The sequence below is a fragment of the Kogia breviceps genome, chromosome 5 (genome assembly GCF_026419965.1).
Source record: "Kogia breviceps isolate mKogBre1 chromosome 5, mKogBre1 haplotype 1, whole genome shotgun sequence".
Classification (NCBI taxonomy): Eukaryota; Metazoa; Chordata; class Mammalia; order Artiodactyla; family Physeteridae; genus Kogia; species Kogia breviceps.
This window is the reverse complement of record NC_081314.1, coordinates 16,286,916-16,309,271: the sequence shown is the minus strand read 5'-3', so window position 1 is coordinate 16,309,271 and position 22,356 is coordinate 16,286,916. Positions and strand designations below refer to the sequence as shown.

The 22,356-nt window shown below is 46.0% G+C and overlaps 1 protein-coding gene across 5 annotated transcripts in view; it reads right to left on the bottom strand.

Moving 5' to 3' along the window:
• DZIP1L (DAZ interacting zinc finger protein 1 like) overlaps positions 1–22,284 on the bottom strand; it is a 48,754-nt gene extending 26,470 nt beyond the window's left edge. Inside the window, exons 1-7 of one of the 5 annotated variants that reach the window (XM_067033721.1) lie at positions 22,185–22,284; positions 21,467–21,690; positions 18,836–18,914; positions 7,813–8,394; positions 5,052–5,136; positions 1,778–1,899; positions 939–1,100 (exon numbers count right to left, since the gene is read on the bottom strand). In XM_067033721.1, the coding sequence (XP_066889822.1) occupies positions 939–1,100; positions 1,778–1,899; positions 5,052–5,136; positions 7,813–8,394; positions 18,836–18,914; positions 21,467–21,690; positions 22,185–22,277 (1,347 nt within the window). In that variant the 5' untranslated portion in view covers positions 22,278–22,284. Of the gene's footprint in view, positions 1–938; positions 1,101–1,777; positions 1,912–5,051; positions 5,137–7,812; positions 8,395–18,835; positions 18,915–21,466; positions 21,773–22,184 lie in introns of those variants that run through there. The other 4 variants (XM_067033722.1, XM_059065170.2, XM_059065172.2 and 1 more) reach the window with 4 other exon arrangements.
• Between the last annotated feature and the right edge of the window lie 72 nt (positions 22,285–22,356).

Sequence of the window (22,356 nt, the reverse complement as noted above, 5' to 3'; positions counted from 1 at the left end):
CCCTGATACAGTTTTAGTTATACAGGTTTATATGGGAAGATACAGTCCACAGATAACTTTAATAAGTTTTCTTAATAAACAATAATATATCCAGTAGAAGAGCAGGGGCTTTGAAGTTTAAGGAGCTGGGTTCAAATCCCAGCTCTACCTCTTAACAGCTGTGTGGCCTTAGGCAAGTTATGTGACCTCAGTGTCTTTGCCTATAAAGGAGGAATGATAATAGCTTTTAAAAAAAACATGTTTTTTTTTTTTTTTTTTTTTTTTACTTTTTGGCCACACTGTGCAGCATGTGGGATCTTCGTTCCCTGACCAGGGATCCCTGCAGTGAAAGCACGGAGCCCTAACCACTGGACTGCCAGGGAATTCCCTAAAAAAAGAACTTTCAAAAAGAAATTAATAAACTAATGACACACCTACCTTTAGAATGTTATAGTTGCTTGGTTGTTATGAGGATTAAAAGTTAGTGTATATAAAGTACTCTGCACAGGGGCTAGAAAAGTTTCAGCAAATGTTAGCTGTTATGTGTGACCTCCACAGACCCCAACAGAGACCCTGGCCTGTAGCCAGGGCTCAGCAAGTACTTGTTAGAAGAAAAATGCATTCATTTACATTTTGCCTCATTTCTTGTCCAGTGACGAAAGCCCTTGGAGAAAATAAGGATAATATCTCAGGAGCTCTTCCTATATGCCAGAAAATGTTAAATGCTGTCTATGTGTTAATTTAACCCTTTCAGAAACCTATCCTACAGAAAAGAAACTGAGGCACAGGAAGGTTAGGTAACTCGCCTAAGATCACACAGCCTGTATGTGATGGAGCAGGGATTCAATCCTGGGCGCTGGCCTCTAGTATCTGGCCTCACAGTGTGTTACCCACCCCCAATGGCAGAGGACAGAGAACTAGTACAAACAAAGAAATGAGAAGCCTTTTAGGTTGGGTACCTCTTCTAGCGTTGAGTTCTGGTTGGCAATACTTTTAAATTCATCCCAAAATAATTTTTTGAGCTTGTCTATTTCCCCGTATAGCTGGGCCCGCTCTTTTTCTTTCCACTCATCAAATTCTTTCTTAGCTTCTGCTTCCCTCTGGCGAGTGATCTCTGCTTCCTACAAAGAAAAGCAAGAACAGGAGAATCATTAACTCCACATTAAGACAAATATTTACTGAGAAACTGCTAGGGCTCCTTGTCCGTGCAAGCCCCTATGGAGACCCAAAGAACGTTCATCCCCCAGTCCCCACTGTTGGGACTGGGGGTGGGTTTAGTCTTATCTGAACCGTAAAGGCCCTTGAGGATGGGGATCATTTCTTTTCTCTCTTTATATTCCTCACAATGCCTGGCATAGTTGGTACTCAGTAAATGCATGCTGAGGGAAGGAGTGATGAATGAATAAGCGCCGGAAGGAGTGAGGCAAGTTTATGCATTTTCGTTCTACAAATATTTACTGAGTACCTCCTCTGGGCTGCCTTTGGGAGCTTATCCAGTCTTTGTCCTCAAAAAGCTAACAGTATATTGTAAGAAGTTAAAATTCAGGCTCAAATGCTGTCACAGGGTGCTAGTGCAAGAAGCTGCAGCTCTCTTTTGGCCCTACAGGTCTGACCAAGCAACTGAATTTTCCTTGCCAAACTACCTAAAATCATTTAGCACATCCAGGAAGATGCCATCCTGGCTCTGCCTCCCGCTCTATGAAACAGCCAGAATTTTGGCCCTGTGGGGTGCGAGTGCATCATGGGTCTGTCAGCTAGTCCGTGACCAAGCCCCCTGCCGTTTCCTCTCCACGCCCACCTGAAGCTGCCGCTGCCTCTCCGCTGCCCTCTGCGCTTCCAGCTCCCCTCGGGTCCACTTCAGCTTGGTCCAGAGCTCTTCCAACACCTCCTCCACTGGCTGCTCCTGCTTCTTCTGCTTTCCTGTGGGGTCCACTCGAAGAGAGGGTAACGGCGTAAGTCAAAGTCAGTGGGATGTATACCGTCACACCTCAGTCTGAGTTCAGCTTTGCCACTTACATTGTACACTGACTTTGGGCAAATGACAGAACCTCCCTGACCCTCTGTTTCTCCAAACTGGAAAATGGACATAGGAATAGCACCTAACCCAGAGAGTTATTGTGAGGATGAAATGTGATAATGCAAAGGGCTTAGCATAGTGCCTGGCAGGACTGCTCAATCCATGTGAACTACTGTTGTCATTTAAAATAACTATTTCAGGGCTCCCCTGGTGGCGCAGTGGTTGAGAATCCGCCTGTGGATGCAGGGGACACGGGTTTGTGCCCTGGTCCGGGAAGATCCCATGTGCCACGGAGCGGCTGGGCCCGTGAGCCATAGCCACTGAGCCTGTGCGTCTGGAGCCTGTGCTCCGCAACGGGAGGGGCCACAACAGTGAGAGGCCCGTGTACCACACACAAAAAAAATAATAAATAAAATAAAATAACTATTTTGACAGTACTAACACATGGCAATGTGAGTGCAAAATCAGCAGAGTAACAGAAGCAGAATACCAAATAGTGTGTACACACTGATTATTAATACAAAGAACATATCTATGTATCCTGACAGCAATCAGAGGGAAATTTAAAATAGTGATAATAATTGTAGTTTGAAGTTCACTCTTTTCAGGAATATAGTGTAGTTTAAATGTGTGGTTTTAAATTTCCAATGAAAAAAGGGCAGCATGCATTACAAAGAAACCTTGAATTACAGAAGAATATTCTGACTAAATCACATAATGATAAACTAAGAGTTAAGGGTTAATGAAAAAGACACCAATTGTACTTGAACATTTGCTGCTTTTTTAAAATTAATTTATTTATTTATTTTTGGCTGTGTTGGGTCTTCGTTTCTGTGCGAGAGCTTTCTGTAGTTGTGGCAAGCGGGAGCTACCCTTCATAGCGGTGCGTGGGCCTCTCACTATCGTGGTCTCTCTTGTTGCGGAGCACAGGCTCCAGATGCGCAGGCTCAGTAGTTGTGGCTCACGGGCCGAGTTGCTCCACGGCATGGGGGATCTTCCCAGACCAGGGCTCGAACCTGTGTCCCCTGCATTAGCAGATTCTCAACCACTGCGCCACCAGGGAAGCCCAAAATTTGTTACTTTTTAAAGTACATTTAGAGACTATTAGATGGTACTGTTACTGCAACTTTAAGCTTTTCTTTGAAAAGAAATATATGGCTTTTCTCAGATGGGACTTTTTAGAAACAAGCAACTTTTAGATGCAGTGTAAATTAATTTGGGTTAATTAAGTGATCTGAGGTGAGTCTGGAATGGGAGCCCTGGGTTATCTGAGAAGCCAGCTGCCTGACAATAAATTAATGAACATTAATGTAGCAAAAGTTGCCTTAAGAACATATTTTTCCTCTCCTTACAGCACTTTACATTAAGGAAATAACAAGGAATATGCACAACGATTTATGTACAAGAATGTTATCATCATGTGATTTATAATAGGAAAATTTTTAGTAGCCCATATAAATTGAGAAATAATTCAATTGTGAAACATATTATGATCGCCACATGATGAAATACTATTCAGCCATTAAAAATCATGTTTTCAAAGATGATTTACTGACTTTGGAAAATGTGATATATTCTTAATTGAAAATAAGCAGTGTCAAAACTGCATCCTATATGACTAAATTTGTATAAAGAAAAATAATGACTGCGTACATACCAACATATTAACTGCAGGTGATATTGTCCACAGTTTTTATTTTCTCTTTTCTACCTTTCTGTATTTAAATTTTCTAGATCAAAGGCATATTTTTTCCAATTTCTTTATTGTGATGAAATATACATAACACAAAATTTACCGCCTTAGCCATTCTTAAATGTATAGTTTGGTGGCATTACATACACATTCATAATGTTGTGCAACCATCACCACCATCCATCTTCAGAATGCTTTTCATCTTGTAAAACAGAAACTCTATACTCACTAAACACTAACTCCCCATTCCCCCTTCCTCTAGCCCCTGGCCACCACCATTCTACTTTCTGTTTCTATGAATTTGACTATTCTAGGTACCTCATTTAAGTAAAATCCTATAGTATTTGTCCTTCTGTGACTGGCTTAGTTCACTTAGTATAATACCCTGTTGTAGCATATTGCAGAATTACCTTTCTTTTTAAGGCTGAATAGTATTTCTTTGTATCTATATACCACACTTTGCTTATCCATTCATCTGTCAGTAGACATTTGGGTTCCTCTACATCTTAGCTCCTATGAATAATGCTGCTATGAATATGTGTACAAATATCTCTTCAAAGATATATACCTTTATCAGAAAAAAATATTTAATAAGTGGAAAATCTGTTTTTCTTTAGCAGCCTCCAATGCAGAACCAAGAAGAATTAGATATATAATAAATGCATAGTAACTACGTGAATTGTGCTGTTTTAAAACTCTGTTCTTTGAAAAAGAAATTAAAATAAAGGGAAAAATATTTTATTCAATGGGATTTTTATATTTAATTTATATTACATTTTATCACATTGTATTTTCATACCTATATTTATTTTACTTTTTAACAGCTATTTCTTATCGAACCTCAAAAAACAGTTATAAAGTATGCAAACCTCTTAATGGGAAAAACATACAGCCTTGCTACTCGTTTTAGAATTTGAAACCATAAAATTACAGTGATTCAGTCATAATAAGCTCATGACATTAAAAAAGTCAAAGAATTGGTCTGACTGCTCATTAAGCCCAGTTAAGCTTATTCATAGTCAGCACCAGAGAACAGCAAATTCCAGAAGGCTGGGAGGTAAAGGCCCTCCAAAGTCACTCTGTCTGACTGCCCCATTCACAGTGAAGGACACAGAGGAGGAAACACTGACCACGGTCACGTAACAGAAGGGGACAAAGCTAAGACTAGAACCTACCTGTCTGACTCCCAGCCCTTTTTCTCTAAACACGTGGTCAGAAACCCTCCCCGCCCCATGTGGGATTCCCCCCATCCTCAACTGGACAATGAGGCTCTGAGGGCAGCTTTGGTGGTGCACACGCCCCTCACCCACTGAACACAAGCCCAGGCCCTTGCACAGTCCCAGGAGGGCCACCTGGACTCACCACCTTCCACCACGTCCGTATGTCTGCGCTGGATGTGGCCCCAGAGAAAGGTGGCATTCATGAAGGTCTTGTCACACAGGTGGCACTACACAGAGGGAAGTAGTGGGAAGTGCAGGATTAGCTCGCCTGAGTCAGCCAGGGATTCTCCCTCTATCAAAACTCTCATTCCTTGGGCCCCCTGGGCTGCTTCACAAATGAAGAGTTTGATTTACGGAGTAAGGCAGTGACTGAACCCAAAATATATATACTATATATTTTATCCCCCCCAATATATATATATTTTTTTTCTTTTTCTGAATTTTAAAACACTACCAGGGCCATGGGGAGCTAGGAACAATGATTAGTATCATCCTTAGATGATACTAAGGAATTTTTGTTGGTTTTTCAGGGCATGATGATGGTATTATGTTTATGTTTAAAAGTGGGATGGGAGTCCTTGCCTTTTAGAGCTACATAGTGAAATATTTACAGATAAACTCATATGACTGATACACTTCAAAATAATACGGGGGTGGAGGAAATTGGGTAGAGGAACAGATGCGACAACATTGGCCATGAGTTGATAGCTATTGGGCTGGAGAGTGTGCAGATGAAGATTCATTATATTATTCTCTCTACTTTTGTATATGTTTGAAATTTTCCGCAATAAAAAGGTTTTTTTTTTTTTTTTCAAAAAACACCAATGTCCAAGTCTCACCCAGAGTTGAGAACCACTGGAGCAAAGGGTAGTAAATATAGCATCTGAAATTCCACTTCACTCTCCTCAAGCATTTCAGACAATGTCAATCTAGCATATCATTTTTTCACTGTAAAACTTCAAAGTTCTTCCAACACGGCTTTGCAGGCTGCCATTGCTAGTCAATCAGAGTAAGAGGGCAGATTATTTGCTGTCTTCACACAAAGGCAAATGTGACAGAAATTGCCAATCGTCCCCCAGTACCAGTTTTCCCTTTTACCTTAGCGATAGAAACCTTGATTTTTAGCTGACCATGAGGCTAATGAGAATATATGTCACCTCCTCCCTTACAACCAGGTGTGGCCATGTGACTAAATTCTGGCCAATGGCATGTAAACAGAGGTGGTATATGCAACCACTTTGGGGAGGTGTCATTAAAGAAAGAGCCATGATATTCCTCACCCTCCCTCCTCCTGCTGAATGGAATGTGCACCTGAGAGGTGGAACTCAGGCAGCCATCTTGGACCAGGAGACAGAAGTCACACAATGAGGCTGGAGAGAAACACATCCAGAACTGAGTCCACGATTACGTGCCACTCCTGGATTGTTTACCTCTAAACTTTGTTCATGAGAGAGAGAAATAAACTTCTATCTGGTTTAAACAATTATAATTTGAGGTTTCCTGTCACCCACAGCCAAACCTAATCCAGATGGATACAGTCTGGGTTGACGGACTTTGCCCACTCCTGAGTTCTAAAGTGACACATGAATTTCTAGTTGTTTGAAGGAATATCAGCTGGGGGGCAGGGAATACGTTACAAGGCATCTTATTCCAAATTATGAGCCCATCCCCTCATCCCACCCTTCTCTGCTTCCCCTTTTCCACCCCAAGCAGCACACTCACAAACCAGGCACCAGACTAGTCCCTCTACCATGCCAGCTTTGAACCTGGGAAAGTGAGATGCTGGCATTCAGTGGCCCAACTTGCTGCCACACGGACACAGTGTTTCTGAGAATGGAATCCACACTGACAAAGAATTGCCAAGAGCTCCAGAGAGAGAAACTAGATTCTGGTGCCATCACCTAAGTCCCACCATAACCCTGGATTTTTCAGTTAAATTAACCAATAAATTCCTTCTTGGCCTAAGCCAGGTTTGTCATTTACTACTGGAAAGGTTCTGACCCTTTTATCATAATTAACATTATATTAATTATGTCAATTACCATTCAATCCACTAACATCATGTCCTAATGATTCCTTCTATCCACCCACCCCCAAACTATGAATTTCTGTTAAACCTGAACCAGCATGATTTGTGTCTTCATCCTCAGAGCCTGGCAGAGGGCGGGGCCACCTGACAAGCTACTAAAGGGAAACTGTCCCCGATCCACTCTTTCCATAGAAAGGAATGCAAAGGCTCAAATGCCACTCTGGGGAATGAACTGTCACTTGGCTGACTAATAGAGTCACTTTTCCAGAACGGGCCTGGCTCTACCAGACCCCTGTCACACACCTCTTACACACACCTTTACACATCACACTCTACACACACACACAGCCTTCGTATATACACATTCACGTCCTTCATGAATACACACACCCTTACACACATACAACCCTTCATTCATTCACACACACACACCATAAATATATCTTTACATGCACACTTCACATGCAAGCACGTTACACACCACACACTCTACATACATACCTACACATACCACTCACAGATGTACCCTCCAAACAATCACAAACACACCTTAGACACCATCCATAAACACACACACACACCCTGAATACATTCACACATGCACACATGAGACATGAACTCATACATAAACCTGCCACACATGTACAATCTCCATACACACACACACACACACACACACACACACACACACACACGCCATAGACTCGATGAGACACCCTGGGGCTCTCTGGCCACCAGCGGCATCTCTGAAATCTGCTCCCAGCCCCAGTGAGAATAGCCACAGCAGCCTCAGGGGCCAGGCAGTGGTGCCGCCGAGGTGGCTGGCGGCCCCGCCCACAGCCCTCCCGGCGGCCCCGCCCACAGAGATGCTCACCGCATGGTAGCTGTGGGCGCTCGTCTGCAGGAGCAGCTGCTGCAGGGCGCTGATCATCTTGCGCCGCCGGCGGCTCTCCTCCCGCACGCCCCTGAGCTCGTCGGCCTGGCGGCCCAACTCTTGCTGGCCGCGCTCCTGCTGGCCCAGGCTAGCCTGCAGCCGTGCCTCCAGCTGGGCCACGCTGGCACTCAGGCAGTCCTGGCAGTGCAGCAGGTACTCGATGCTGAGCTGCGCCAGCCGCAGCACCTTGAGCAGCGCCGGGTCCACGGGCTGCCCGCAGCGGCCGCACACCTCCCGGTCCAGGTTGCTGAAGGTAACGCTGACGATGTTCTCCTGCAGGGTGGCCACGTCCAGCTCCCGTGCCACACGTTCCACGTCCAGGGCGCTAATGCGCCTCCAGTCCATCCTCTCACGGCGAGGTTGGAACTTGAAGGTGGGGAGAGTGTAGGCCGCAAAGAGGGGGTCGCTGAGGCCCTGGGCGGTGGTAGCGTGGGACTGCATGGACAGGGGGAGCCCTGGGCTGATCGCTGGGGAAGGGTGCCACCAAGACCACGGCAGGAGGCACAGGAGCTGAGAGAGGGCCTGGAAAATAAGAAGAGGGTTGAAGTTAGGCCTGGTGCGTGTGGCTCCATGTGCTGCGCTGGCCAGCAGGAGCCTGTAGTGTGCATGGTGTGTGCACTGACACGACCAGAGCAAGGGTGTGGGCTTTATAACACACAAATGTGGATTCAGATCCTCGGCCTTCAACAAGATCCTTTATATCTGTAAGCCTCCGTGTGTATTGGGGATCACGGGGCCTCCTCTTCAGGCTTGCGGTTAGGAATGAGGCAGGTGAAACACCCAGCCAGTGCCTGGCACATAGCAGGTCCTCAATGAACCTCCCGCCATGCCCAAGTCCACTGTTAAGAGTGCCTGCCAGAGGGCTTGGTCAGGAGGGAGCTGTCCAATGTATAAGCAGGTCTTTCTGCAACCCTACATTGACCTCAGGATGAAGTCTAATAACTTGCCACGGGAGGCAGAGTCACTTAATGGTGGACATTAAGTGGCTCTCCTTCTGTAATTGCAACATTTAATGGAGGAGTGCTCTACAGTTCCCAGTTTCCCCAGCTGTAAAGTGTGATCAGTATGACTGTTCTGTCTAGTGAGATGTGAGCGAAATGATGTCCGCCCCTGCCATGGGGTGGCGCTCAAGAGAGCAGCTGTGTCTGCACAGAGATTGTGCTCGGTCCACAATGGTCTGTTTCAAACCTCATGGTTTAGAAAACAGCTCCAGTTTGTTGTTAAATGACTCAGATTCTACTCACCACTCTCTTGTTAGACAAAGAAATTGCTCTCTTTGGGGAGTAACTTGACAATAGCAACCGGAATTTAAAATGATCATTCCAGTACTAAGAATTACAATCTGTTCTACAGATAAACTCATACAAGCGTGCAAAGGTGCTTGTGCAAAAATTGTCATTGTAGTATTATCTGTAATAGCAAATTACAAGAAAATTACAAGAAAGCAAAGTACAAAGTACAGTGGGGACATGAATGGTATCTCTATACGATGAAATACTATGCAGCTATTGATAAGAATAAGGCAGTTTTTTATGTACTGATTGATATGGAATAATGACTATATATATACATATATATCAATTTCTGTTTTAAAATATATTAATATGACATTTAATAATAATTAGCAAAAATAAAGGAGATATGTATATCTCACATATGTATGTGTATATGTATTATATATACACATATGCATAAATATATATATCTCACATCAGAATGTTACCTAGGGCTTCCCTGGTGGCACAGTGGTTGAGAATCCACCTGCCAATGCAGGGGACACGGGTTCGAGCCCTGGTCTGGGAAGATCCCACATGCCGCAGAGCAACTGGGCCCGTCAGCCACAATTACTGAACCTGCACGTCTGGAGTCTGTGCTCCGCAACAAGAGAGGCCACGATAGTGAGAGGCCCGCGCACCGCAATGAAGAGCGGCCCCCGCTTGCCACAACTACAGAAAGCCCTCGCACAGAAACGAAGACCCAACACAGCCATAAATAAATAAATAAATAAAATTAAAAGAAAAAAAAAAAAAGAATATTGCGTATGAGGCAGGAGGGAAATGGGAATGTGAAATGGAGATAAATAAATGAATAAAATAAATAAATAAAATAGACAGATGGTGCATGCGTAGGAGATGGAAAGATAGATAGACAGACAGGTCTTACATAGACCAATGATGATAATGATATATATATAATACATACACATATATGAATGATTCATATTTGTTATTCATATATAATCATAAGTATACTGATTTATTATTCCTAAATATGGTTCATTATCTATATTTTTTAATAAGCATAGACTATTTCTAGAAAAATAGAAAAGCTGTTAGCAATGGTTATATCTGGGAAGTAGGAACGGAGGTTAGAGGACTTTTATTTTCCACTCACCATCTCTCTATACTATTCAGTTCTTTGCATCATCATCTATTACTTTTATAATTTCTTAAAGAAAAATATACAATGTCTGCCCTTAAAGAACTTAGAATCTGACTGAACAGGAAATACATGTGACCCTATTCAATCAAGTTCTTTCTAGATCATGTGATTTACACTTTCAAGTACGGTAGAAAGTCAGAGAAGAAAAAGGTCATTGACCTCAGGAAGCTGAAAGGCCTTGAAGAAACAGTCAGGCTCGGTTTGCAAAGAGGGGAAAGCCTCCAGGAAAGGCCCCTGAGCGCCCTGAGCCTGTCTTCATCTGGGAAAGGAGGCAGTGGGAGGTGACAAGCCTGCCCCCACCTGCCCTGGGGTGCTCTGGGGACTGGAGGAGAGGCAAGGGAGGGCGCTCAGTAAGAAAACCGGCCGCAGTGCAGGGAGTGCCAGCCTCCAAGCCAGACACACACTCTAAATGTAAACCTACCAACAGGTGGAACTATCCTCACTTTACAAACAAGGAAACGGATGTCTGGAAAGGTTAAGTGTCTTCCCCAGGTAGGGAGAGGCCAGAGTCGAAGTACAGCTGGAGGTGCATCTGGTTCCAAATCTTGTGGACTTTGAACCATCCAACATCGATCCTTGAGGTTATTTGTCCTAAACCTTTGCTTGGATCAGATCATCAAACCTTACCCATCGAACTCATTCTTTCATTCACTCACCCCCTCCTCCGCTCCTTTAGAACATGCCTAGCTTGGCCAGGCCCGGTGCCAGGCACTGGGGTCACCGAGATGCATTAATCACACACCTGCCCCCCAGCCCCCTCCTCGGCAGCTTAGCATAGCTCCTTGCTGCCCCGGTACCAAGTGCAAACACCTTAGCCTGGTCTTGAAGCTGCCACAGGATGCCACGGACCCACCTTTTCCGTTTCAGCTCCAATGTTTCCCTTTCTCAGATACTCCTCCCCAGCACAGACTCCAGAAACAAAACCATCCAGCCACGAGCAGCCCCATCACGGCCCGGAGGAGAAGACCAGCACATTCCTCTTAATATGTCACATTATTTTTTAAAAAGGAGGCAGGTGACATGACACTCACCATGCCCAGCTGCAAGCTCTAACTGTGTCACCAGAGCCTCAGAGACAATTGCCACAACAAGCTGTGCTTTGGAGCAACAGCATGTTACCAGGTGTGCTGTGGGCCACGGTAACAGGACACCTGCTTCCTGTCCTCCCACAGACCAGGAGCTCACCTGAGAACTCGCTGTTTAACTATTTAATATTTAAGCTTTGGCCTCAGATGTTTGCCCACAGTCCCCTCTCTCATAATAAGGCCAAGAATGTTCCACCAGCCACTCTCTCAGCTCTCCTCCCACCTCTTCGAATGCCCCTTCCAGCCTCTTCCTTGAACAAGGAAGAGCCTACTATCCTTGCGCCCCTTCCTTTAAGGCAGGGTGTGCCAGTGCCCCTGGGACAGTCTGCTGTTCAGCCCTCACCCCTCTCTCCCCGCACACTTCCCTGGGGATGAGCTCACACGTAACCATAGCTTCAGCTACCATAGGCCTGCTATAGGCTGAGCCTCAGCCACTCCCAAATCTCCTTCTCACAGGCCTGTCTCTTGGGACCTTTAGACTTAGCCTTCCAATACTGATTATACCAGAAATTGCAAATCTAAATTCCACCAGGACCAGGAAGGTACTATTAAATGTAGGAAACATGCCAGGTGTAAGAGAAACCAAATACAAGCTTGATGGTAAGTGGCAACTGATTCCCTATCTTAGTGTCCGAGATACATGTGGGTAGTGGTTCTCAAAGTGTAGTCACTCACCAGCAGCATGAGCATCAACTGGACACTCGTTAGAAATGCAGATCTCCAGGCTAACTGCTTCAGAACCTTTGTAGTAGGGAGTGTTGGGATAGCGAGCATTAAGGACGGTGGCAAAATGGGAAGTGCGTGCCCTGTTTACAAGGGGCAGCCACCACTGAGCTTCAGCCATATGGGAAGTGATGTTCTGTGTTCCTCGTGGGCTAATTCCAAACTCACTAAGGAGATATTCAAGCAAGTATGGCCAACATGGTGAAGTAGGAAGACCCTAGCTCACCTCCTCCCACAGACACACTAAAACTACAACTATTTACAGACTGGCTATCTATAAGAGTGACCTGGAGACTAGCAAAAAAGATTTTTCCCAACTAAAGATATAAGGAAGGAACCACAAGATGGGTAAAGGGAGTGGCGAAGCAAATTAGTCAAGACTCACACCCCTCAGTGAGCGACCCACAAACAAGAGGATAATTACAAGGGCAGAGGTTCTCCCCAAGGAGGGAGGGGTCTGAGCCCCACCTCAGGGCTCCCCAGCCCAGAGGTCCTGCACTGTGAAGATGAGTTCCCAGAACACCTGACTTTGAAGGCCAGCAAGGCTTGCATACGGGACAGCTGACACCAGCCCTGGGCCCCTCTGGCCCCCACAGCCAGCTGCCCCAGGACTCAACCCCCATCACCAGGGGGCTGGCAGCCACCACATGAGGCAGGGCCAGCCACGCCTACCAGCACACTCACAGCAGCCAGCCCAGCCACACAGAAGGGCCCACTCAGCCCCATGGAGCATATAGCTCTGGGGACCAGAGGGGAGTGTGGTACTAGACTGCATAGGACGTTTCCTACATAAGGCCACTTCTCTAAGATCTAGAAACAAAACTGACCTACCTAATACATAGAAATAAACACAGAGAATTAGACAAAATGAGGAGACAGAGAAATATGTTTCAAATGAAAGAACAAGACAAAACTCCAAAAGAAATGAGTGGAGATAAGCAATCTACCCAATAAAGAGTTCAAGGTCATGATCATAAAGATGCTCCACAGCCTCAGAAGAAGAATGGATGGACACAGTAAGAAGTCTAACAAAGAGTTAGAAAATATAAAGAAGAACCAAACAGAGCTGAAGAATACAATAACTGAAATAAAAACACACTAGAAGGGAATCAACAGTAGATTAGATGATACAGAGGAATGGATCAATGAACTGGAAGACAGAGTAGTGGAAATCACCCAAGGTGAAAACTAAAAAATAATTTTAAAAAATGAGGACCATTTAAGAGACCTCTTGGACAAGATCAAGCGTAATAACATTCACAATATAGGAGTCCCAGAAGGAGAAGAGAGACAAAGGGGAAGAGAACTTAACTGGAGAAATAATAGCTGAAAATTTCCCTAACCTGGAAAAGAAGACAGACATCCAGGTCCAGGAAGCACAGAGAGTCCCAAACAAGATGAACCCAAAGAGTTCCATACCAAGACACATTATAATTAAAAATGGCAAAAATTCAAGATAATGAGAGAATCTTAAATGCAGCAAGAGGAAAGCAACTAGTTGTGTACAGGGAACTCCCCTAAAACTATGACCTGACTTTTCAGCAGGACGTTGCAGGCCAGAAGGGAGTGGCCCAACATGAAAAGATGCTCAACATCACTCATCATCAGGGAAATGCACATCAAAACCACAGGGAGACATCACCTCACACCTGTCAGAATGGCTATTATCAGAAAGACAAGAAATAACAAGTGTTGGAGGATGTGGAGAAAAGTGAGCCCTCATGCACTGTTGGTGGGATTGTAAATTAGCACAGCTCTGTGGAAAACAGTGTGGCGAGCATTGCCCTCTGAGGAAGGCGTCATTAAGACCCACATAAGCCTCAGGGCCCGATTGTACTCTCCTTGGTGTGCATCCTGGACTTTATGGTATGAACGTAAAAGAGGAGATGGCCTTTGGCCAGATCGCTCCAGAGACCTGTTCAGTTACTGGGAGTCCCTGGTTGTTCCCTAAAGCTAGGAAAAGCAACCCTGGAGGGGAAGTTGGTGCCTTTGTGGAACAAGCAATAAACCCACTGATGCAGGTATGGTGGCGACTAGCCGAGAGGGAAGCCCAGTTCTATAGAAAAATGTCTATGCAAAGTCCCTGCTTTACAATGTCTGTGCAAAGTCCCTGCTTTACAATGACTATGCAAAGTCCCTGCTTTACAATGACTAGCAAAGTCCCTGCTTTACAATGACTACGCAAAGTCCCTGCTCTACAATGACTATGCAGAGTCCCTGCTTTAGGGGTATACATATGGCTATGCTTTCCTATTAAATTTGCCTTGCAACCACTAGTTGTTTGTGCCCTTCTGATCCCATACCTTGGTGCTTTCCATTCCCTACCCCCCTCTCATCGATTGTTGCTGCACTTTGAGGACCCGAAACAGTATGGAGGGTCCTCAACAAATGAAACATAGAACTACCATACAATCCAGAAATTCCACTTCTGGGTATTCTTCTGAAGAAAACAAAAGCACTAATTCAAAAACATAAATTCAGCCCCATGTTTGTTGCAGCATTACTTACAACAGCCAACATATGGAAGCAACCTAAGTGTCCATCAACAGATGAATGGATAAAGAAGATATAGAGAAATAGATAGATAATTACTCAGCCATAAAAAAAGCATGAAATCTTGCCATTTGCGACAACATCGATGGACATGGAGGGTATTATGCTAGGTGAAATAAATCAGAAAAAGACAAATACTGTATGATTTCACTTACATGTGGAATCCAAGAGACAAAACAAATGAACGAACATAACAAAACAGAAACAGACTCATAGATACAGAGAACAAACTGGTGAGTAGCAAAGGGGAGGGGGCAGAGAGATGGGTGCAATGGGTGAGGGAGATTAAGAGGTACAAACTTTTAGTTATCAAATAAATCACTGGGATGTCATGTACAGCATAAGGAATATAGTCAATAATATTGTAATAACTTTGTATGGTGACAGATGGTAACTAGACTTATTGTGGTGATCATTCTGTAATGTATAAAAATATTGAATCACTATGTTATATACCTGAAACTAATATAATATTGTAAGTCAAATATAATTCAATAAAAAATAAGATAATCAAAGACCTCTATGACCTGTTTCCAAACTACCTTTCTAGCTGCATCTCCCAGCTACCATTTACTTGCTGTCCATACTTTCATATCTATGGGCTATTTATTCATAGGCACTGTTTTCAAATGCCTTATAAAGAATAACTCATGTAATCCTCACAACAACCCTGCAAGGAGGTAGTATTATTATCTAAGCCACAAGGAAGTGAAGAAGCTGGCTCCAGGCCCAGGAAGCAGGAGCCAACCCACGCAGCCTGGTTACAGAGGTGCGCTCTGAGTGCACATGCTGCCTCTCGGGACAGACGGCCCTCCGCCCCTTCCTTCTGCTTCTCCGGCAGGTGAGCTCATGCTCAAGGCCTTGCTCAGACATGAATGCCACCATAAATACCTCCCAGGCCCACAGGCAGAATCCCTGGCCTCTCCCCTGGGCTCCCAGAGCACAGAGCGGACTCTCCTTTGGTCACCCTCACCACACTCTGGTCTGTGCTGGGTGGTTGTGCAACATTCATTCACCCATCCCACCCACAAATGGTTCCTGAGCCCCTACTAAGTGCCAGGCACCGTGACTGGCCCTTGAGACGGATGGTGACCCAGGCAACAGTCCCTGCCATTGTTTTGGTTTGTTTGTTTGTTTGTTTGTTTGTTTTTGGCTGCGTTGGGTCTTCGTTGCTGCGTGCAGGCTTTCTCTAGTTGCAGCGAGTGGGGGCTGCTCTTCGTTGCGGTGTGCGGGCTTCTCATTGCGGTGGCTTCTCTTGTTGCGGAGCACAGGCTCTAGGTGCGTGGGTTTCATTAGTTGTGGCTCACGGGCTCAGTAGTTGGGGCTTACGGGCTCTAGAGTGCAGGCTCAGTAGTTGTGGCGCACGGGCTTAGTTGCTCTGCGGCATGTGGGATCTTCCCGGACCAGGGCTCGAACCCGTGTCCTCTGCATTGGCAGGCAGATGTTTATGCACTGCACCACCAGGGACGTCCCCCTTGCCATTGTTAATAAAAATAGTGAACACATCTGGAACTGTGTGCTTCACACACAGTTATAAGACTTTGCATGAATTATCCCATTTGATTCCCACAACAACCCAGTGGACAGATGAAGAAACTTCAAGGTGAACAAAGAAGGCAAATGACTTTCCCACAATCACACGACTGGTTAAGTGTTGGGGTCTGGCTCCAGATTTTGCTCTCCAGAAAGTCAGAAAAATACATCGAATTACCTCCCAGAGTATTAAGTGCCAGAGAAGGAGCTAGGACAGGGAGCCCCAAGGAGGGACCATACAGGACATTTCTGTCTTCTTTCTGCCCCCACCCCTGTCCCACCACATCCCCAGCTGTGAGCTCCACAGGGGCTGAGACCATGGCTTATTTACATCTGTTGGATTCCAGCCCTTAGCATATTACCCACAGCCCAGATTGCTATTGACCTGAATGGAACTGTCAAAATCTTAGAATATCTGCTTCAAGATTCTATATTCTCGGGGTCTTGGGGAACAGAGGCTATGGACCAACAAGAATTAGGATAAAGAGTAAGAATGGACTTAGGGGCACTTAAGTTGTACTCCTTGGAGAGAAACCATTTAGACTTAGTAAAATGCTTGGTTTGTTGACCATCTGTGTCCATAGCCTAATCCTCCAGGCCGCTAATGAAAGCTTAGAGGGCAGGAGCCCTCGTGGGTGAGCGCAGGCTCATCAGTGAGTGTCCCACACTGACTGTCAAGAGGTGGCAGCAGTGTCCTAGCTGGCTTCCTGAGCAGCCCATAAACCCTCATGTTTACACTCTGAGCACAGTCTGTAAATACCCAAGGTGGCAGCCCCACTCCCAGTTATACAGAATTCTGAATCAGGGATCTGAGCTCCTGAGTTTTTACTAAATCCCAAAAGTATCACCCATTTTTGTCACTAGAACCGCAAGAGTCCAATTCTCAGAAGTCCTAGGGTTCTGACATCAAATGGTGAGCAGAACTGTGGGAATTTTTTTTTAATTGGAGTAAAATTGCTTTACAATGTTGTGATCGTTTCTGCTGTACAATGAAGTGAATCAGCTATATGTATATATATATATATATATATATATATCCCCTCCCTCTTGGACCTCCCTCCCACCCATCTAGGTCACCACAGAGCACCGAGTTGAGTTCCCTGTGCTATACAGCAGGTTCCCACTAGCTATCTATTTTACACATGGTAGTGCATTTATGTCAAACTTAATCTCCCAATTCATCCCACCCTCCCCTTTCCCCACCCCGTGTCCACGTGTCCATTCTCTACGTCTACATCTCTATTCCTGCCCTACAAATAGGTTCATCTGTACCATCTTTCTAGATTCCATATATATGCACTAATATATGTTATTTGTTTTTCTCTTTCTGGCTCACTTCACTCTGTATGACAGACTCTAGGTCCATCCACATCTCTACAAATGACCCAGTTTCTTTCCTTTTTATGGCTGAGTAATATTCCATTGTAATCATACATATGTACCACATCTTCTTTATCCATTCATCTATCATTGGACATTTAGGTTGTTTCTATGTCCTGGCTATTGTAAATAGTGCTGCAATGAACAATGGGATACACTCTCTGACAAAAACCACAGTAAGGTCTTTTTTGACCCATCTCCTCGAGTAATGAAAATAATGGGACCTAATTAGACTTAAAACTTAAAACAGCAAAGGAAACCATAAACAAGATGAAAAGACAACCCTCAGAATAGTAAAAAATATTTGCAAATGAAGCAATGGACAAAGGATTAATCTCCAAAATATACAAACAGCTCATGGAGCTCAATATCAAAAAAACAAACAACCCAATTAAAAAATAGGTGGAAGACCCAAATAGACATTTCACCAAAGAAGACAGACAGACAGCCAAGAGGCACATGAAAAGATGCTCAACATCACTATTCATTAGAGAAATGCAAATCAAAACTACAATGAGGTATCACCTCACACCGGTCAGAATGGCCATCATCAAAAAATCTACAAACAATAAATGCTAGAAAGGGTGTGGAGGGTTCCCTTTTGGAACCCTCTTGCACTGTTCGTGGCAATGTAAATTGATACAGTCACTATGGAGAACAGTATGAGGTTCCTTAAAAAACTAAAAATAGAACTACCATATGACCCAGCAATCCTACTGCTGGGCATATACCCTGAACTGTGGGAATTTGAAGATGATAAGGATGATAGCAGCTATCATTTATTAAGTATCCGTGCACCAGGCACTGTGCCAGCCTTTAATATTTCTATTTCTAGCCATCATACAACCTTGTATGTAGCTATGATTTGCCTCATCTGATAGATGTAGAAACTGAGGCTCAGAGAAGCTAAGGGACCTGTCCCAAGTCCTTCAGTTACTAAGTAAGGAAGCCAAGATCCAAATCAAGTTCTGACTCCAAAACTTCTGAATTATGCCAAACTACCTCCCAATGATGGTGATGATAACACATAAATCCCTTCCCATTTTGTAAATTACAATACCTGAGATTTCTTGACCCAACTGCAAGGACTGAAAGAGTTTACAGCAAATCACAACAGGGTCTGTGCTGGAGACCCTGAAGTCTCCCTGTATCCTGGCAGAACTTAGCCAAATACAACTCAGCTCCACAGCTTGGGTCCTGGTTGGGATGGGCATAAGACAAAGCCAAATGAGAATGCTGCTGGTTACCTGGAAACCACACATCCCAGAGGGCAGGCACGCCGTACTTTCTGCAGACTGAATTATCAGCAGGCTTCTTTTCCCACATCTGGGAATAGAAACACAAGACAAAAATGACTCACTGTAGGACTTCCCTGGCAGACCAGGGAAGACAGGTTAAGACTCTGTGCTTCCACTGCAGGGGGCGCGGGTTCAATCCCTGATTGGGGACCTAAGATCCCACAAGCCGCATGGTGCAGTTAAAAAATAAATAAATAAAAATAAATAAAATGACTCGCCGTCATTAGGAAATCTAGAACTATTAACCATCTCTAGATGTTTTGATGGGTCCCAGGAACTTCCCAATCCTAGACCATTGTCATGAATTAGTGGGACCCAAAAGAATATTTACGCTAGCATTCCAAACTCACTTCATTATTGAAGAGACAGTTTCTACCTGGGGCAATCCCACAGCCAAAAAAGCAAGCCTGTCTACCACCTAGCTTTGCACACTCCCAGTGATGGGATGCTCACTACCTCACAAGGCAGCCATTCCACAGTGAAACAACTCCTAGAAACTTTACAATTCTTCTGAAACCTGCCCACCTATAATCTGTCAAAGAGAACATCCACAAAAATGACCAAAGAGCTGATTTTTTTAAACAAAATTCTGGCTGATTTTTTGTAACATAAATTAACAGATAGACTACACCACCACCGCTGCCACCTTGCTGTCTGTTCTGCTTCCTCAAGAATGCTGCCAAGCCACGAGGAGCACTTGGAGGAGACAAGCTTCCAAGGCCGCTGCCAGGCAATCATTTACAAGCCTGCCCTGACTCCCAGCTAACTTCAGCGGTGCCATCCCAGGAGCTCAGGCGTGTCATTAGTGCTAATTGTTCTGGCTGCCAAGGAAACCCTCGCACAGTTTGCAAACAGGCCGTGCACACACTGTAGGCAAGGGAGCACTAGAGACCCCAGTGGAGACAAGAGTGACCCAGGAGCTCACCTGAAGCACTTCCATTACAGACCTTGTTCTGCTTTGTTCTCTGTTTCTGCTGTTTTCTAAAGAAAGGAGTCCCCCTTTCCACTCTTTCTTGCCCATAAAGTAGCAAGAGAGAGATCCACTCCACCAGGCTCACAGCTCTCCCTTACACCAGGTCTCCCATTTCCTCCCTAGAAACTTTGGAGATATTTTTAAGAGATGATGTCCTTGCTTTGGTCAAAAGCCCATTTTAAGTTTTTGCCACAAAAGGATTTCTTTAAAATAAAAATGGGAGGTAGGGATTTGACTGGCGTCTCTTCAAAGTATTTTAGAGACGACTACATACTGATAAGACCTATCTTCCCAGGTACAAAATTGTGAAAACACAACACTAGTTTTCACACCTAAAAGAATAGCAGTTTAGAACAAACTGGTGTTTTCTTTCCCTTGGAGAAGTCATTGCTTCTTGGTAGTTTCTCCAGCTTCGGAGCCTGGTACATCAGACCACACAAAATCCTCCCTAGAGGTAGGAGGCCTAGTGACAGATGGCACTGCAAGCGTTAACCCTGTTGACCAGGACTGGCCCTCCCTGCAAGGGGCCCACAAGGAGGTTCAGAACAGCCCACCAAGTTGTCCCCTTCCCTCCTCCTGTCAGTGTCAGCTGAGCAACGAGCCTTTGGACCAAATTCCACCTCCCTGGCAGAACCCGGGTATGCTGCACAAGTGAGTTCAGGTTCCTGTTCCCAACCTGAAGCATGTAACTTCATGCGACCATTTTATCAAGTTGGATGGTATCCAAAAAGATTCCCACGTGAGGGAGAGGTCTCCAGAGCGTTGGTGCTGACAGAGACAGACAGAAGACCGCTCATCAGCTGCTGGACTGGAGAACCGGCCTCCTCTAGGTGGGGCTGTTCTCACTGGCCAGTCCTCAGCTCTAGGGGCAGGTGTGAGGGGCTGTGACAAAGGAGAGACACCACCCACCCACCCCGTCTGTGGACGGAAGTGTAGGAGGCCACAGTCGGAGCACCTCACACTCATCAGGCTTTTCTTCAAAGTCCTGTTAGATACCACATTTCAAGAGACCGTGTAGGGACAGGCAGGCCCTGGGCCTTAAGGAACAGGCCCGGGTAACCCCTGCCCAGGCCCCCCAGACCCGCCTTCCGGACCCTTGTCCCCTACCCAGCAAGTTCCCCTGGCCTTTTATCTGCAGCCACCTCAAAAGGAAAATATGGTGGCTGCCTCCTGCTACCCTCCAGCCTCGGAGTGCAAGGCGGAGGAACCAGAGATGCTAATCTGTTTGTTTCTATCAGTAACTCATTTCATTGCTAAAAGATGCCCCTGTTCCTACAGAACGCAAAGCTGCAACCCCACCCCCGCCCCCAATCATTTTACTTTTTTCAAAAACTGAAAATCCGAGGCCATCCTCCCAATGAAGGCCAGTCCGGCGGGTTCAGTCGTTCTTGCTCCCCTCCGGGTACCTCGGTCCGGAGCCGGCCAGGCGGGAGGCCGCGGGTCCCCGAGGCGCAGCTCCCCGCCTGGAGCCCGCAGGGCGCCCGAGCCGCTGCTGTTGAACCCCCTGCGGCCCGTGGCCTCCGGTCACTCGGACTGCACGACGCTCCCCAGGCGCGGCCCTCCCGGGCTGCATTCCTGGCATAGCTCTCCCACGCGGCGCGGCTCACCTGGGGGTCCCCGGAGCCTGGGGAGCGGGCAGAGGTCGCGAGTTGGCGGCTCCGCTCCTCCGCCCCGGCCCAGCCTCCCGACTCGCTCCACCGCCACGGACCGAGGCCGTTCCCGTTCCCGGAATCCTCGCCGCCGCGCCGGCCTGGGCTGCTTCCTCGGCCCCGAGTAGCGCGGGCTCTCGAGGGCGCGTGACAGAGCGTCCCGGCCACCCAGTGCTGCCAACCTGCGGGACCAGGGACACAGAGAACCTCTGGCGCCAGCAGCTGGAGGCCCGGGGTCTCTGATACCTCCCGCTCCCGTGACAGCCGCCCCACCCCACCCCAAAGAGAGGCGGAGCCTCTCCCTAGCCCCTCTGGGACGAACTATTTTTAGGCCTGTTACGGAAGCGGGAAGGAGGGAATGCCACGTTTAATCCGCCAGGAAAATCCAGGATCTTAGTTACTGGCTCCCAGGCCTTGCTGAGAGGCGGGGACGTCCTCCCGTCTACACAGACACACACAAAGACACACACACACACACACACACACCACCCCCCACCCAGTACAGCCGCCGGCCTGCTGAAAGCTGGGGGCAGCTGTAGCCTCCTGGGCAGACAACCCGGCGCCATCCGTCCTAAACTAAAGGGACTGTCTTGGTTTCTGATCCGAACCCATGCTGGTCCTTCGAGTAAATCCCAGGTCTGTTCAGATGGCAACCACTTTCCCCGGAACTCCCAACCTTCTGGCCAGACTTGTGGATCCAGCTGGGAAACCTAGAACCAAAGAACTCTTTCTTTCTGGATAACAGTCTCTGACCCCTTCCTATAACCATCTGTCGCTTTACTGAGACTCAGATTTCTGGGAATTCTTTTTTTCCTTAAGCCTTCCTCCCACCCCAATCTCAATCTGCC